Below are 16788 nucleotides of genomic sequence, written 5' to 3'. Positions count from 1 at the left end.
ATAGTGTGGCCTCTGTCCTAGAATGATTTGTGTCGGTTACTGATTGTAAATCAGATTGGTGGAAGATACCAATAAGGGAACATTAGACAAAGTGACACCTAAGGAGTGATTTCTCCTATTGCAGAAAGAGGTTCCACTTGAGCTAACATAACTATCTGCTAAAGCAGAGCTCCATCTTAATGTTTGTACCTCTCCTAAGTTTTCCACTTACATATTAGGCTCATACCACTTACCTTTTTTTTTTTTTAAAGATTATATGTGATTTCCCAGGACCTGCTCTATTAAAATCTTTTAAGTAGTAAAGGTATAAAAAGTTGTAAGTGCAAGTTGCCCTTTGAAAGGCTAATTTTTCATATGTTTTATTTGGCTTATAAAATTCACATTTTAAAACATTGCAGAGTAGAAGAATTACAGTCACAATTCCTTGGCACTGTGATAGCATTACTGTGCGTCGTACTGGCTAGACGAAGGAATGGTATGTGAAATTCATGAAGATAAATACTTTCAATGAGGGCAAATCTTGAAGATCAGAAAGTGTAGGTTGATAATACAAATGAAGTTTTACAACAAAATCCAACATTTAGTATAAATGGCTTTTAAATAAGAGCCCAAACTAAATGAAGCAAATTGTATTGCTATCATAAAAGCTTGACTACAAAAAGCCCAAAATCAGTGGTGATAAACAGGAATTTTGAATAACAAAGAATTTTAAAGGGGGACTGAAAATTATGGTTTATTTGTTGAATGAAACCCAGCTTTGGAATTTAAGCAAAATCACATTTTGAAATTTGTATTAATAAGCATAGTAATAAAAAACAGTATTTGAAATTTCATAGTTGCTTATTCTCATTTTTAACAATCATAAAAATGTTAATCATCCCATCAGTACAAAACAGTTCAAGAATATAATTCTTCTCTTGACAGTATTTCTGTCAGCATTCAAGAAAGACCACCTAAAAATCTGTACAGCAGTTCTAACTGAAGACCTCAAAACCTAACTGGATTTGGAGAAAATAAATCCTCAAGTAAAATACTGATTTCATACTTTGGCAATTTAGAAAATTAATTTTAAGCCCTAGTGAAAGTATATATACTCTGAGGAAAGGATCCTGCAGAATAAGTAACCCCATCTTAGGTGGGTGGGGGGCATGATTAATTTACTAAATGTAATGCTTAGGAGTAATCAAAGATTCCTATCTGACCTGTTTGCAAGGTTCACAGACTTAAAGTGCATGGCTGAAGTTAACACCAAAGGGGGGAAAAAGGATCTCCCAAATGGTGATGCTATTCAAAGGATTAATGATACAAGGGTAACATTTTACATATTCTTGGTGTGCTACAAGTATGGTAAAACGGGATTAGTGTTGACTCTTTCATGCTGGAAATAGACCATGTATTTCATGGCAGGGCTGAGACCACATCTTCATCTGCTCAGGATCCTGGCTTGGAGGCGCTCAGTATAGGGTGAATATTTCACTCTATACAGAACTGCAGTAGTGGATCACTACACTGTAATGCTTCCTAAAAGCTACTGGAATGTAAATAGAATAAAATTTTTAATTACTCAAATTCCATCAAAGGCAAACTATTTTAGATTTCTCCTTTGATACTTAGAGGAGAATCAATCAGGAGCCTGTAACCCCTTACTATTAATAAACATTTTCTTCTAGGGATGGATTTTTTTCTTTTTAAGAGGTGTTGAGCCCTCCCTAAAGTTTGGTGAGTCAGGTATAACATGGAAAGATGTGTAAGTAATAATGTAAAAGACTAGTTCAACTTCCTTTCAAAATAAGGAAAAAGCTGAGGTAAAATAATACCTCTTTAACCTACTATATCTGAAAATACCAATAAATACATTGATTAGAGGAAGACCAAAAGGAAATTTTTACAGGATAAAATACTGGCCTCTTCTAATGCAAAATGGGCAAAGGAAGTGGGGCAGAAAGGACAAGTTATTAAGGATGAAACCTTAGCAAGCTAATGAAAAGACTTGAACTGGAATATTAATAGTTGCAAAAAGTTCAATATATTTCTGATCTTTCTGAGAACTGTGATACTTTAAAGTGCATTAAGAAAATTACAGGCACCATCAAATACCGACTTGACAATTTGCAGAGTAAAAGAATCTGAACCCCTATTTTTAAGAAGGCCTTTACAAAATAAGGCAAATGTGTGTTAGCTCTGCTATCTGGCCTTTTTAGTGGTGTTATAAGTTACATGACTATTACATCAATTAGGAATTAACAAAAAGTTATTTTAAAGCATGCCCTGTTGAATGTTCTTTTTGAATAACAATGAGCTATTCTACAGCTTCTAATTCCCATTTGCTGAATACGTGGAAGATAAAACTGGTACCAGTACGGTCTGAAAGCTGCTTAAGAAGGGCTGACTAAATAGATCATGTATATGGTTCATACATTAACCATTCATTGTAGGTACTTTCATACATAAGGACTTAGTCTGGAGTCTTACGGCAAATTAGACGAGCATCTCTGGATCAGCAACGCGTGACAGGAATCACAAACCCGTACTGGCTTTGGTGAAGAAGGCAAAGGCAGTTCGTTGTCAGAGCAAGCATTACAGAAAATTTCCCCACAATTTCTACAGTGGTGCTATTAAATGGAAAAATTAAAAAAGTTAAATTAGAAGTCATGTTTGCATCAAGTCCTTCGGACTCACTTCCTATCTCACTTACCTTTCTCTTAGAGAGTGAGAATTCCGTTTCACAAAGTTTACAATGTGTTGCTTCTTTGTCTTTCAACCAAACCAGTCCCTAGAAGGAAGAAGCATGAAAATTAAGGCTAAAGTTGTTAACATTAAAAATTACATGTGAACATTTTCAACCAAAAACATCTAAGAGATGACTTGGAAATGAGTCCTTTTCTTTGAGAGAGAACTGAAATAGTTGGAGAATAAGTACGTGTGGGATTTGCTTCAAAATAATCTGGGTGAGGGAGAAGGGATAGTTGAATATAAATACAAGAAAGGCCATATACTGTGAAATATTGAAACTGGCTAATGGGTTAGTTTTTCTCTGTACAACTGTTTGGACATTTCCATTGTCAAATGTCTAAAAGTTTAATTAGTGGGGGCGGGGGGGTGCGCCTGGGTGGCTCAGTGGGTTAAAGCCTCTGCCTTCGGCTCAGGTCATCCCAGGGTCCTGGGATGAGCCCCACATCGGGCTCTCTGCTCAGCGGGGAGCCTGCTTCCCTTCCTCTCAATGCCTGCTTCTCTGCCTGTGATCTCTGTCAAATAAATAAATAAAATCTTAAAATTTATTAATGGGAATATTCTTTAAGGAAAAAGAGCCTTAGAGATTATCTAGTCCAACAGTATTTAAGGATACATTTTCACTATGAAATGCATTATGAGTTTGGCAATATGTATTCCACATACCACAGTAAGTCCTTAAAATCTGAAGAGAATTTGGAAATCATGTTAGAATTCATTATTTTAGAGGAGACTACACCTTAAAGTTTTACATGGCTATTAATTTCCCTTAAATTCTATAACAAATGTAATGGTTACTGTGTAGATAAGTAGAAAATGTATGTATTATAAGTCATTAACAGGTGAGAGAGAACATGACACCTGAAATTTCTAAATTGACCCATTCTTAACCCATCTTAAGATCTTGGCTAGGAACATTTTTTCCCTACAAAAGCAATTTTGTATAGAAGACCCAGGTGAAGAAGCCTTCAGTGCTTCTGATTAATGCCATCACATGTTCCATTTTAAAACAGTCTCAGACTAAACCATGTTGCTGCTGCCAAAGAACCAAGTACAGCTGACCCTTGAACAAATGGGGATTAGGGGTGGCAGCTTCCACATCAACAAAAATCTGCATGTAATTCTTGACTCCCCCCCAAAACTTTTCATTTAATAACTTGTTGAACAGAAGCCTTACCAGTAACAGTTAACATATATACTGTATATGTATTACATGTATACATATACTATTGTATTCTTAAAATCGAGCTGGGGGTGGGGGGCAAGCCCTGGATAGCTCATACCAGACACACCAGTAAATAATCAAATAAATTGTAGAATTTTTTTAAAACTAGGATGGGACCTTAAAGATAATCCAACGCAACTTGTTGAATGCTATTAAAAAGGAAAGTAACTTCCCAAATGTCCAAAAGCCACCTAGTGGAAGCAGCTTCGCTCCCTGCCAAGCTATACCTTAAGGGATGGAGAGCCTGCTATGAAGCAAATTTCCAAGCAAAAGTAATCTTTCTGACATCAGGGCTTGGTCTTGAGAATTATTGTTTTTTAAAGATTTTATTTATTTGACAGAGATCACAAGTAGGCAGAGAGACAGGCAGAGGAAGAGGGGTAAGCAAGCTCCTGCTGAGCAGAGAACCCAATGTGGGGCTCAATCCCAGGACCCTGAGATCATGACCTGAGCTGAAGGCAGAGGCTTTAACTCACTGAGCCACCTAGGTGCCCCTTCCAGAATGTTTATTTTTTTCTTTTAGATTTATTTATTTGGAAGAGTGTGTGTGAACGGGTAGAAGGAAAGAAGCAGGCTCCACTGAGCCCAGAGCCCAATGTGGGGGTTGATCTCACAACCCTGAGATCACGACTCAAGCCAAATTCAATGAAAGTTGGATGCTTAACTGACTGAGCCACCCAGGCACCCCTAGACTTTTTTTCATTTGACTAAACTTACCCTTCCCGTGTCCCAAGGAGAAAAGCTATACACTGCAGGGTAGGCCTAGTGTGTCAGCTGGAAGAGACCTCAGAGATCAGTACCTATAGCTCCCATTTTACAGACAGGAAAACCTGTCCCGAAGGCTAAATCTGTCCAGAAAGCTAAAGTTGCTTCCTCAAGGAAACCGCTGTTTTCAAGCAGAGTCAAAACTAGAAGAGAGCAAGCTATTCCTCTGTAAACATGGCTATTATTCTCTGCCTAATTCCAGAATGTCAGTGACCCAACCACACCATGCCAAAAGGATATTAGAGGATCCTTCTCTGGAGAAACTCAGCTGCCACAGAGAAAAGTCCTGTAGATACTAACATAATTTGGAAAGGGTACCCAGCAGTTTACTATTAACAGATTATCTATGGATCTCTATGGTGAGGCCTACCAGTCTACAAAAACCCATTCCCATCTACCCAACCACCACACACAGGGCTTTTCAAGATTTTTTGTGCCTTTATTAAAGTGGAATTTTCCAACATTTAAGGAATAACAGGCATGAGGTACTTGAGCCAAACAAACCCACGAAGGGAATTCAGAAGAAAGAAAGGTGGTAGCAAAAGAAAAACTATAACGAATATCCTCAGAGATAAAATGCAGGATGCCATTTTTAAAAGGAAAAATGAGTAAATAAGGGCCTGAATATTAAAAATATGGTAGCAGAGATTAAAAATTTTCTCCTACAAAGCTACGCCTGAATCTAACCAAACCTTTACATTTAACTTCCAGTTTACAGGCAATAAGAGAACAGAGGAACAAGTTTAAAATTACTGTGGGCCAGCAGATAAAATCCAGAATCTAAGAAACTCTGTAGGACAGCTATCCTAGACCATCAACTGGCCAACAGCAAGGACAAAAAAAATCCAGTCAAATATAAATCAATTTTCATACAGATCAAAACAGAGAACACATAATATTTTGTTGAAGACAGACATAAATGATAAAACTACAAAGAAAAACAACATAATGATGAACACAAAATAGAGAATTATTAGTATAAGGAAGAGAATGTAATCAGGGAGCAAACATTCTATTATAAGCTAATCAGTATGCCAGTGTTATGTTTTTTTTAAATAAGTGGTCTTTTTTTTTAAAGGTTTTATTTATTTGAAAGAGAAAGCAAGTGTGAGAGAGGGAGAGAGAGAGAGAGGAGGGAAGGGGCACAGGGAGAGGGAGAAGCATACTTCCCACTGAGCAGGGAACCTGACACATGGCTCAATCCCAGGACCCTGACATCATGACCTGGGCTAAAGGCAGAGGCTTTAACCCACTGAGCCACCCAGATGCCCTATGCTAGGGTTTTTAAGTTATATTTATACAGTTATATATATGGTATGTTTCATAATGAAAAAAATTTTACAGAACTTAAATGACAGTTGGGCAGACATCCCCACCCATCGAAAACAATGTGAGAGCAAAATAAAAGGCCTATACGCAGATGCACAAATTCTTAAAACCTTTGTCTTTTCAACTCGGCATTTTCTAGGAAGCTACAGAAGGACGCATTTCCCAAAACAAGGGAGTAAGCCAAGAAAGACATTAAAGGGTTCAGGTAACGGGAACTCTAACATATAAGGGAATTCTAAAAATGGCAGCAAAGGAAAATATCAAGACAGGGTGACCAAACCTGACTGAAGCAGAAGAGCGAAGAACTCCACGAGGGGTGACTCCAAGGAAAAAAGAACCTGATTCATTTTGCCATAGGAAAAACTTTTTTTTTAAAGATTTTATTTATTTGAGAGAGCGTGAATGAGAGAGAGCATAAGCAGGTTGAAGGACAGAGGGAGAAGCAGACTCCCCACTGAGCAGGGAGCCCGATGTGGAACTCAATCCTGGGACTCCAGGATCATGACCTGAGCCGAAGGCAGATGCTTAACTGACTGAGCCACCCCGGTGCCCCAACACGGGAAAAGCTTTAATCAAGAAGCATGTAAGGGAGGCACCTGGGCTCAGGTCATGATCCCAGAGTCCTGGGATCAAGCCCCACATGGTGCTCTCTGCTCAGCAGGGAGCCTGCTTCTCTCTCTCTCTGCCTGCCTCTCTGCCTTCTTGTGATCTCTGTCAAATAAATAAAAAAATTTTTTTAAAAAGAAGCATGTTAGGGGCGTGCCTGGGTGGCTCAGTCGGTGGAGCATCTGACTCTTGGGTTTCCATTTAAGTCATGACTGAGACTCGCACTGAGCCCCGTGTTGGGGCTCCCCCACTACCACACCCTCTCAAATAAATCTTTTTTTTTTTTTTTTTTTTTAGATTTTATTTGTCAGAGAGGGCACGGGCAGGGGGAACAGCAGGCAGAGGGAGAAGCAGGCTCCCCACTGAGCAAGTAGCTTCATGTAGGACTTAATCCCAGGAACTGGGATCATGACCTGAGCTGAAGGCAGATGTTTAATCGTCTGAGCTACCCAGGCATCCCTAAATAAATAAAACCTTAAAAAAAAAAAAAGCATATTATAAAAAGCATTTGTATAAGAAATCTCAAATGCTCTAATATAATTTTTTAAAACTCAATTCAGTTAACATATAGTATAATATGAGTTTCAGGGGAAAGGCAATTATTAACTCCAGAGGGAAAAAGAAATAGTTCAAGAAAGCAAGCATAATCACAATACACTACATGCAAAGAACTACATTTAAATAGTCAAAGAATGTAGAGTAAATGAATTACATGAAAACTTGTAATTACACTGGGAGGACAATGAAGAGCAAACAGACCAGGGTGAAAGTAAGCAAAATTCCTCATCCACCATCTTAACTTGGCTATAGATAGGTCTAAAATAGCTCTTAAGTAAGTGAGTGAATAATATATACTGCCTATTATTTAGAAATAGGGGGCAAAGCCGGAAGAAACAACTAAAAGAACTGGAAGTAGCTCCCTTCAGGTGGCAGGAGCTAGGTAGGATAAGGGACGGGTGGTAAGAACAGAAGACTGCTACCATTTTTTTTTTTAATTCTTTCTAGCACTAATTCACTTTTTAAATTATTTTCACATAACACTTTGCTAAAAAAAAAAACAGGATGCGAAGCTGTGTGGTAGGAGGCAATCTCACTGAACTACTCAGAGAGAGACAGATTGTAGAAGGGACTCTGTGTCCAGATGCATTCAGAACCATATACTCAAACACTGTACTAATCACTTTTCTCACATATTAACCTCAATATTCAAAGCAACCTGCGAAATCATATGCCCATTTCAGAAGCCATTCAGAAGAGGAAACAAACTCCATGAAGGTATGGCTTGTTGCCAGTCAAAACTAGTAAGTAACAGACCAGCACAGGAACTCAAGGACTCTCGAAGACAAGATTCACTATCAGGACATGCTTCATGGAAAGATAGAAAAAATTCTTCCCAAGGTCATTTCCAACATGATTACTGACTGATTCTAGAGATGTTAACAGGGAAGAGTTGGATCCCCATTATCCTGGACACCTGTCTGGGGCGTCTGCCTCTATAATCCTGGGATTCAGGAACAGTACCTTAGGTTGATTTGGGGCTTTACCTTCTATTGGAGACACACATATATCCCTACTTTCCTACTTGAGAAAGAGTTTCTACTCACCTGCAATGCTTTGTTGGCTTCTTTTATATCTTCTATTTTAAGTTTTGATCTGAAAAGATTACAAATGGGTCTGTGTGTCAGTAAATATATTAAACACAGAACATCTAGCAATTCATTCAGGTATTGGTTTTTCATAGGATATAAAATTGTATATACTAAATGATTCTAATGATCTTCTTTGACTAGTGGGATTATATTTTATATTTTCCTGTATTTTCTAAAAGCAAAAATGTCTTTTTTTGCTTTTTTTGCTTTAGCAAAAGAATACTGGCATTTTCATGTGGTTGTGACAATATCAGTAATAGCATTTACTGTAAGCTCACAGTGCACCAGACATGTTATATGACCTTTGCATGTATATGCTCATTTAATCTTCAAAAAAAGCCCTAGTTTTTTTTTTTTTTAAGATTTTATTTATTTATTCATGAGAGACAGAGAGAGAGGGAGGCAGAGGGAGAAGCAGGCTCCCTGGGACTTGATCCCAGGATCCAGGGATCATGACCTGAGTCAAAGGCGGAGGCTTAACCAACTGAGCCACCCAGGTGCCCCCCAAACCCACCTATTTTAAAGATTAATCAGAGGCACCTAGGTGGCTCAGTCATTAAGCGTCTGCCTTCGGCACAGGTCATGATCCTGGGGTCCTGGGATCGAGTCTGGCATCAGGCTCCCTGCTCTTCAGGGAAACTGCTTCTCCCTCTCCCACTGCCCTTGCTTGTGTTTCCTCTCTGGCTGTCTCTCTTTGTCAAATAAATAAATAAAATCTTAAAAAAAAAAAAAGATTAATCAGTATCAATGAAGTGAAGCCTGATGAGGTTTCATCACTCATAACAGGTCACAGAGGCAGTAACTGGGGAAGCCAGGATTCAAACTCTGTTCTTAGTGATGCTAAAGCCCACGCTAGCCATTATACACACTATTTCTCTACCAGATGCAAAAGAACGGTAAGAGTGGGAATATTAAGGAAAATGCAATTGTGATACTTTTCACCTTTTGAAAATACATATCAATGAACTTGCAAATTATAAATAGCACTATTTATCTGTGATCCTACTACCCAGAGAGGATAATCTGCATGTTGGTGAGTATGTGTATATTTCATTTTATTTATTTATTTATTTTTAAAGATTTTATTTATTTATTTGACAGACAGAGATCACAAGTAGGCAGAGAGGCAGGCAGAGAGAGAGAGGGAAGCAGGCTCCCCGATGAGCAGAGAGCCCGATGTAGGGCTCGATCCCGGACCCTGGGATCATGACCTGAGCTGAAGGCAGAGGCTTTAACCCACTGAGCCACCCAGGTGCCCCGAGTATGTGTATATTTTAAAAATTTATTTAAATTCATTTAAACATATAGTGTATTTTTGGTCTCAGAGGTAGAGGTCAGTGTTTCATCAGTCTTATGTAACCTCTAGTACTCATTACATCATCTGCCTCCTTAATGCCCATCACCCAGTAACCCCATTCCCCTGAGTATGTGTATATTTTAAATGGAGTCATCATTTATATAGTTTTCCATAAACAGCTCTTTTCAGGTAATAATAGATCTTGAAAGGCTGAGAGCTACTGGCTTGCCGTTAAGCATCTGCCACATCATTATGGTAAAATGGTTACATGGTAGACAATGAAAAATATAAAGCAGTTTATATAATCATCTACTGTGGAACTTTCAACTTATTTCAAATTTCTCACCACAAAAATTGTTCATTAAAATTGGAATGACCGGGGTACCTGGGTGGCTCAGTGGGTTAAGCCTCTGCCTTCGCTCGGGTCATGATCTCAGGGTCCTGGGATCGGGCCCCACATCGGGCTCTCTGCTCAGCAGGGAGCCTGCTTCCCCCTCTCTGCGCCTGCCTCTCTGCCTACTTGTGATCTCTCTCTCTCTGTGTCAAATAAATAAATAAAATCTTTAAAAAAAAATTGGAATGACCAAAATATTTGTATTCTTTTTCATAGGAAAACTACTTAAAAATGAAATTACTGGATCAAAAGATATATAAAGTCTCTGCTCCTGAGGCAGAACAGTAGGAAATGGCTTCATACTACTAGTGTTCCTTGTTCCAAGACATAAAAACAAAATATAGTTTTTTAAATCTAGTTCATACTTCTACAGTGGGAAAAATCAATGTAAAACTACAGAGATTAAAAATACAACAAAAAATTTTCTTGGCTAAATTCACATCTACAAAATGTAGCTGAAAAAAATGGATGCTGGAGAGAATAATGGTCACAACAGTAACTGTGCTACACAGAAAACCAGAATATGGAATGAAAGTAGCTTAATGGCATTTGTTACAGAAATTGTTATGAAAATTCACTGGCGCTGATATATTTCTGGGTAAAATGCCTTCAATTACAAATAGGGACACAGCTAATATTGCCCCCTCCGATATGAACTGCCAAACTACCCTAAAGAAAGGAGTAGCAGCCACAGTCCCAGTAAACAAAATATACAAGAACATCTCTTCTCTGTAGGGAGGAAACAGAGGTCCATATTATTCATTTTAATTAGCTTTTATTTAGAAATATTTAATTGTGTAAAAATATTCAACCGTGGCATGAAAACAGCAGAGAGAAGGGCCAAGATAAAACATGAGGCTGTAATAAATGTGACACAATCGATGATGACACTACAGGAAAAAAATCCATAAATGATAAAACCTCTGATAATCCTGAAACCTCTGCTTTGAGGAAAGAAAAAAAAATCTGTCATTTTCTTTATGTGGAAAGAATCTCTTTTACAGAATACTATGTTTGCAAGAGTCCTTTAGTTTTTCCAAACTAAAAATTCTTGTTGGAATTTAAGCTTTGATGAGTATAAGAGAAAAGCTGATTATCATCCTTCATACATTTTTAACTCAGTCACTCTAACACAGACACAGTAGTTTAGGTTCTCTTCCTTGAATATTCCATCCTAATATTTCATGTTCCACATTTTCTTCAAATATGAACAGCTCATTTTCATTTTGTTTAATCCTCAAATTAGTCTCTCTATAAGATAACTGATTCAGAATAACACTTAAAGCCTTTCAAAATTTATCAAAAATTCTTTTTAAGAATCCTTTAATAAGAAATAAGAGTAAATACTTCATTAGTGAAAGTATTTTTCTAGTTAAAATTAACCGTTTACATTTAAAATCACAAGTTCAGAAACTGGAGCAGTAGAAAGTAATTTTCATATCCAACCTCATCTGACATGAAAACGGATATTCTGGTTGTGATAATGCAAAGGTACTGTGCTAGAGGCTTTCACATGCTTATTCTCAATTAGAAAAAGCACCCTTTGGGGATTTTATAACTCTCCATTTTACAAATGTGGAAGTGGGCTTAGAGGTATTAAATAACCTTAAGTCACAAAACTAGTAAATGGTGGAGGAGTCCTTATTCCTGTGAGTGATACTAATGAATACTAATTTTTAAGTTTAATCATAACTTGAAAACACAGTTTTGGGGCGCCTGGGTGGCTCTGTCTGTCGTTAAGCATCTGCCTTTGGCTCATGTCATGATCCCAGGGTCCTGGGATCGAGCTGTACATCAGACTCCCTGCTCGGTGGGGGGAAGCCTGCTTCTTCCTCTTCCACTCCCCATACTTGTGTTCCCTCTCGTTGTCTCTCTCTGTCAAGTAAATAAAAATCTTAAAAAAAAAAAAAAAAAGTCTAGAATGGTTCTTTCCAAAACATAAATTTTCCCTTTTAATAAAATTAAATATGGTTCATATTATGGTTCAAATAACCTTTATCCTCCCACTCCACATTTTAAATAATACTCAAATGGTCTATATAAAGCCTAAAGGCTCCTGGTAAATTAAAAGCAAAGATTAAAAAGTACTGATCCAATCTCAGTCCCTCCTCAACAAATTTTTAAAAAGATACTCATTCATCACCCCGTGTATTAGGGAAGAATTTGGTATCTTATAATCACAGGAGCAGGAGGATGAAGAGGAAGAATAAAAGCGTTTCACAGATAATCTGCTGTGGTATAGGAGACTTCATAGGGGCCGCTGGTCCTCCTCCAGCTTTGATAAATTATGGTTAAGAAAGGATAAAACGGGGCGGGAGGAACCAAAGCAAAGGGTAAAAGGAGTTCTGATTCAAAGCTCACCCTATGCATGTCTTAGGGACTATGGACCCAGAAACAGCAGAGGAAAACTAACAAATCTCTGCCATAACAATTCAAAGATTAACAAGGAAAAAAACCTCATAAATGAAGTAAAAAGACAAATGGAAGATGTACAATGTGTACAATTTTTTTTTTTTTTTTTAAAGATTTTATTTATTTATTTGACAGACAGATCACAAGTAGGCAGAGAGGCAGGCAGAGAGAGAAGGGAGGAAGCAGGCTCCCTGCTGAGCAGAGAGCCCGATGTGGGGCTCGATCCCAGGACACTGGGATCATGACCTGAGCCGAAGGCAGCGGCTTTAACCCACTGAGCCACCCAGGTGCCCCAATGTGTACAATTTTTAAAGTCCCCTAAAAGAAAGGGGCACCTGGGTGGCTCAGTGGTTTAAGCCTCTGCCTTCAGCTCAGGTCATGATCTCAGAGTCCTGGGATCGAGCCCAGCATCGGGCTCCGCTCAGCAGGGAGACTGCTTCCCCCTCTCTCTCTGCCTACTTGTGATCTCTGTCTGTCAAATAAATAAATAAATCTTTTAAAAATAAGATCCCCTAAGAAAAAGAGCAACCAAAAATATGCACAGGATATGAACAGGCAGTAAGCTATGAATACAAATGGGACACAGATACAGATGTTCAGGAGCACCTGGTTGGCTTCACCCCTGGAGCATGCAACACTCAGGGTCACGGGTTTGAGCCCCTCATTGAGCGTAGAGATTACTTAAGTAGATAAATACAGATGCTCAACTGGGGTTATGGTTAAAAAAATACAAAACAAGATTTCCAACTATCAGACTGGCAAAAGCATTTTCTCCTACTAATTTTAGCTATATTGAAGGGGTCTAATACTGAAAATAGAGGATGATTTGGCACTACAGAATTTTACAGAGCACATTCCTTTTTTTTTTTTTTAAAGATTTTATTTGTTTATTTGACAGAGAGGGATCACAAGTAGGCAGAGAGGCAGGCAGAGAGAGTGGGGGGTGAGGGAAGCAGGCTCCCTGCTGAGCAGAGAGAGTGGGGGGTGGGGGAAGCAGGCTCCCTGCTGAGCAGAGAACCCGATGCGGTCCTTGATCCCAGGACCCTGAGATCATGATCTGAGCCGAAGGCAGGGGCTTAACCCACTGAGACACCCAGGCGCCCTATAGAGCACATTCTTTTTGGCCCAGCAATCACCTCTAGGAACGTACTCTTTAGATATACTCACTGAAGTATATCAAGATATATCCACACACACATACAAGATTTCACAGCAATATCGTTTATAAAAGAAAAAAAAGTTAGGAAGTTTAAATTATAGCATGCCCATCCTATGGAACATCTTGATGTACTGATATGGAAAAACCTCTAATATATTCTAAAGTAAAAAAAGAAATTCACAAACTTCAGAAGAACATGCAGAGAGCAGTAACAGAGGCGTCAGGCATATGTAAAAAAAACTTGGTCCAAAAAAAAAAAAAACTTAGTCAAAATAACTCTTGAAAATTCCTTAAATAGCCCATAAATAGACCCTCAACTCTATGTTCAACTAATCTTCAACAAAGCAGGAAAGAATGTCCAATGGAAAAAAAGACAGTCTCTTCAACAAATGGTGTGGGGAAAATGAAACCAGACCATCGTCTTCCACCACACACAAAAATAGACTCAAAATGGATGAAAGACCTAAACGTGAAACAGGAATCCCTCAAAATCCTTGAGGAGAACACAGGCAGCAAGCTCTTCAACCTCAGCCACAGCAACTCTTTCCTAGACATATTGCCAAAGGCAAGGGAAGCAAGGGCAAAAATGAACTACTGGGCCTTCATCAAGATAAAAAGCTTTTACAAACAGCAAAGAAAAAAATAGTCAACAAAACCGAAAGACAACCAACAGAATGGGAGAATATATTTGCAAATGACATATCAGATAAAGGGCTAGTATCCAAAATCTACAAAGAACTTCTCAAACTCAACAACCAAAGAACAAATCCAATCAAGAAATGGGCAGAGGACATGAACAGACATTTCTGCAAAGAAGACATCCAGATGGCCAACAGATCCATGAAAAAGTGCTCCACATCACTCAGCATCAGGGAAATACAAATCAAAACCACAATGAGATACCACCTCACACCAGTCAGAATGGCTAAAATTAACAAGTCAAGAAATGACAGATGCTGGCAAGGATGCAGAGAGAGGGGAACCCTCCTACTGTTGGTGGGAATGCAAGCTGGTGCAGCCACTCTGGAAAACAGCATGGAGGTTCCTCAGAAAACAGAGCTACCCTATGACCCAGCAAATTGTGCTATTGGGTATTTTACCCCAAAGATACAAATGTAGTGACCCAAAGGGGCACATGCACCCAAATGTTTATAGCAGCAACGTCCACAATAGCCAAACTATGGAAAGAACCTAGATGTCCATCAACAGATGAATGGGTAAAGAAGAGGTGAGATAAACATACACACACACACACACACATACACACACATAGAAATACTATGCAGTCTTCAAAAAAACTGAAATCTTGCCATTTGCAACGACATGGATGGAATTAGAGAGTATTATCCCAAGCGAAATAAGTCAGTCAGAGAAAGACAATTATCATAGGATCTCACTGACATGAGGACTTTGAGAAACAAGACCGAGGATCATAGAGGAAGGGAGGGGGAAAAAATGAAACAAGATGAAACCAGAGAGGGAGACAAACTGTAAGAGACTCTTAATCTCAGGAAACAAACTGAGGGCTGCTGGAGTGGAGGGAGGTGGGAGGGATGGGGTGGCTGGGTGACAGACACTGGGGAGGGTATGTGCTATGGTGAGCACTGTGAATTGTCTAAGACTGATGATTCACAGACCTGTATCCCTAAAACAAGTAATACATTATATGTTAATTAAAAAAATAGCCCATAAAGTTCAGTATAGATTTTGAATATATCCAACCTTAAGCAATAATTTTCACGTGAACCAAAATTTGATAAACAATGAACTAGACTAAAGGAAAAAGGGAAAAAAAAGTGAATTCAGAGGTGCCCAGTTGGCTCAGTTGGTAGAGCATGTGGTTCTTTTTTAAGTAGGCTCCATGCTGGGCCTACTCAGTGCAGGGCTTGAATTCACAATTCTGAGATCAAAACCTGATCCAGGATCAAGAGATGGACACTCAACTGACCAAGCCACCCAGGCCCCAGAGCATCCAACTCTTGATCTCAGGGTGATAGGTTCAGTACATTGGGTAAAGAGATTACTTAAAATCTTAAATTAAAAAAAAATGAGGAACTAGAGTGTATCATGCTAATTGAAGTCACTCAGTCAGAGAAAGACAAATACCATATGATTCACTCATATGTGGAATTTAAGAAACAAAACAGATGTACAAAGGGGAAGGGGAGGAAAAAAAAGAACAGAGAGGGAGGCAAACCATAAAAGACTCTCTAGTTAAGAGAGCAAACTGAGGGTTGCTGGAGGGGAGGTGGGTGGGAGATGGGCTAAATGGGTGATGGGTAGTAAGGAGGGCACTTACTTGGATGAGCACTGGGGGTTATATGTTAAGTGATGAATCACTAAGTTCAACTCCTGAAACCAATACTACATTATATGTTAACTTGAACTTAAATAAAATTTAAAAGTGAATTTAGCTATCTGAACAATAAAATGATCATGCCTTAAAAAATAAATTAATAAAAAATGATCATGCCTTTAATAAACCATATAGTCTTTAGCATCACATGGGAGATGGGTGGAAAATAATACATATTCCCCTTTTACTATTCTAATCTGTTTTAATATTAACCCTTTATGATCTTAAATGTCAGTATTATTTTTATTGTGCGATTGTACACTGCTGAGTCCTTGGCACTTGCAATAGTACCTGACACGTAATACAACCTTAGAATTTGTCAAATGAATAAATGAGAAATAAAGTAATAAGCGCTTAGCATAAGGTCTAAGTCAAAGTGCTCACTAGGTGAATACCACATTAGAATTGAAATCTTGCTTATTAGACTCATAATGTAAATTGTTCTTTGAATTTATAGAAACAAAAATAGCTTTATCTTTTCTTTTTTAAAGCCAACTCTATCCCCAATGTGAAATTCAAACTCACAACCTGACCCTGAGATCAAGAGTCACATTCTCTACTGACTGGGCCAGTCTGGCACCCCAGTAGCTTTATCTTTTTGAGAACCTGTATTTCCTTTTGTGGTTTTAGTGAACTACTCTTTTCTATGGCCTTGGAAATTGCTATCGAGATTTTTTTTTTTTAAGATTTTATTTATTTATTTGACAGAGAGAGACCACAAGTAGGCAGAGAGGCAGGCAGAGAGAGAGAGAGAGACGGAGAAGCAGGCTCCCTGCGGAGCAGAGAGTCCGATGCAGGACTCGATCCCAGGACCCTGAGATCATGACCTGAGCCGAAGGCAGAGGCTTAACCCACTGAGCCACCCA

The 16788-nt window shown here is 38.6% G+C and overlaps 1 protein-coding gene across 4 annotated transcripts in view; it reads right to left on the bottom strand.

Annotated features, from left to right (window-relative positions):
* Nucleotides 1–336: 336 nt before the first annotated feature.
* Nucleotides 337–16788, bottom strand: part of RUFY2 (RUN and FYVE domain containing 2) — a gene marked incomplete at its 3' end in the record, with an annotated part of 52873 nt that continues 36421 nt past the window's right edge. For 2 of the 4 annotated variants that reach the window (XM_080822889.1, XM_080822892.1), the window contains exons 16-18: nucleotides 8260–8308; nucleotides 2696–2773; nucleotides 337–2612 (exon numbers count right to left, since the gene is read on the bottom strand). In XM_080822889.1, the coding sequence (XP_080679015.1) occupies nucleotides 2469–2612; nucleotides 2696–2773; nucleotides 8260–8308 (271 nt within the window). Of the gene's footprint in view, nucleotides 2774–8259; nucleotides 8309–16788 lie in introns of all 4 variants that reach the window. The other 2 variants (XM_080822888.1, XM_080822890.1) reach the window with 1 other exon arrangement.

This window comes from Martes martes, assembly GCF_963455335.1.
Source record: "Martes martes genome assembly, chromosome: 14".
NCBI classification, from domain to species: Eukaryota; Metazoa; Chordata; class Mammalia; order Carnivora; family Mustelidae; genus Martes; species Martes martes.
The sequence above is the reverse complement of the archived record's forward strand: the minus strand, read 5'-3'. Positions and strand labels throughout refer to the sequence as shown.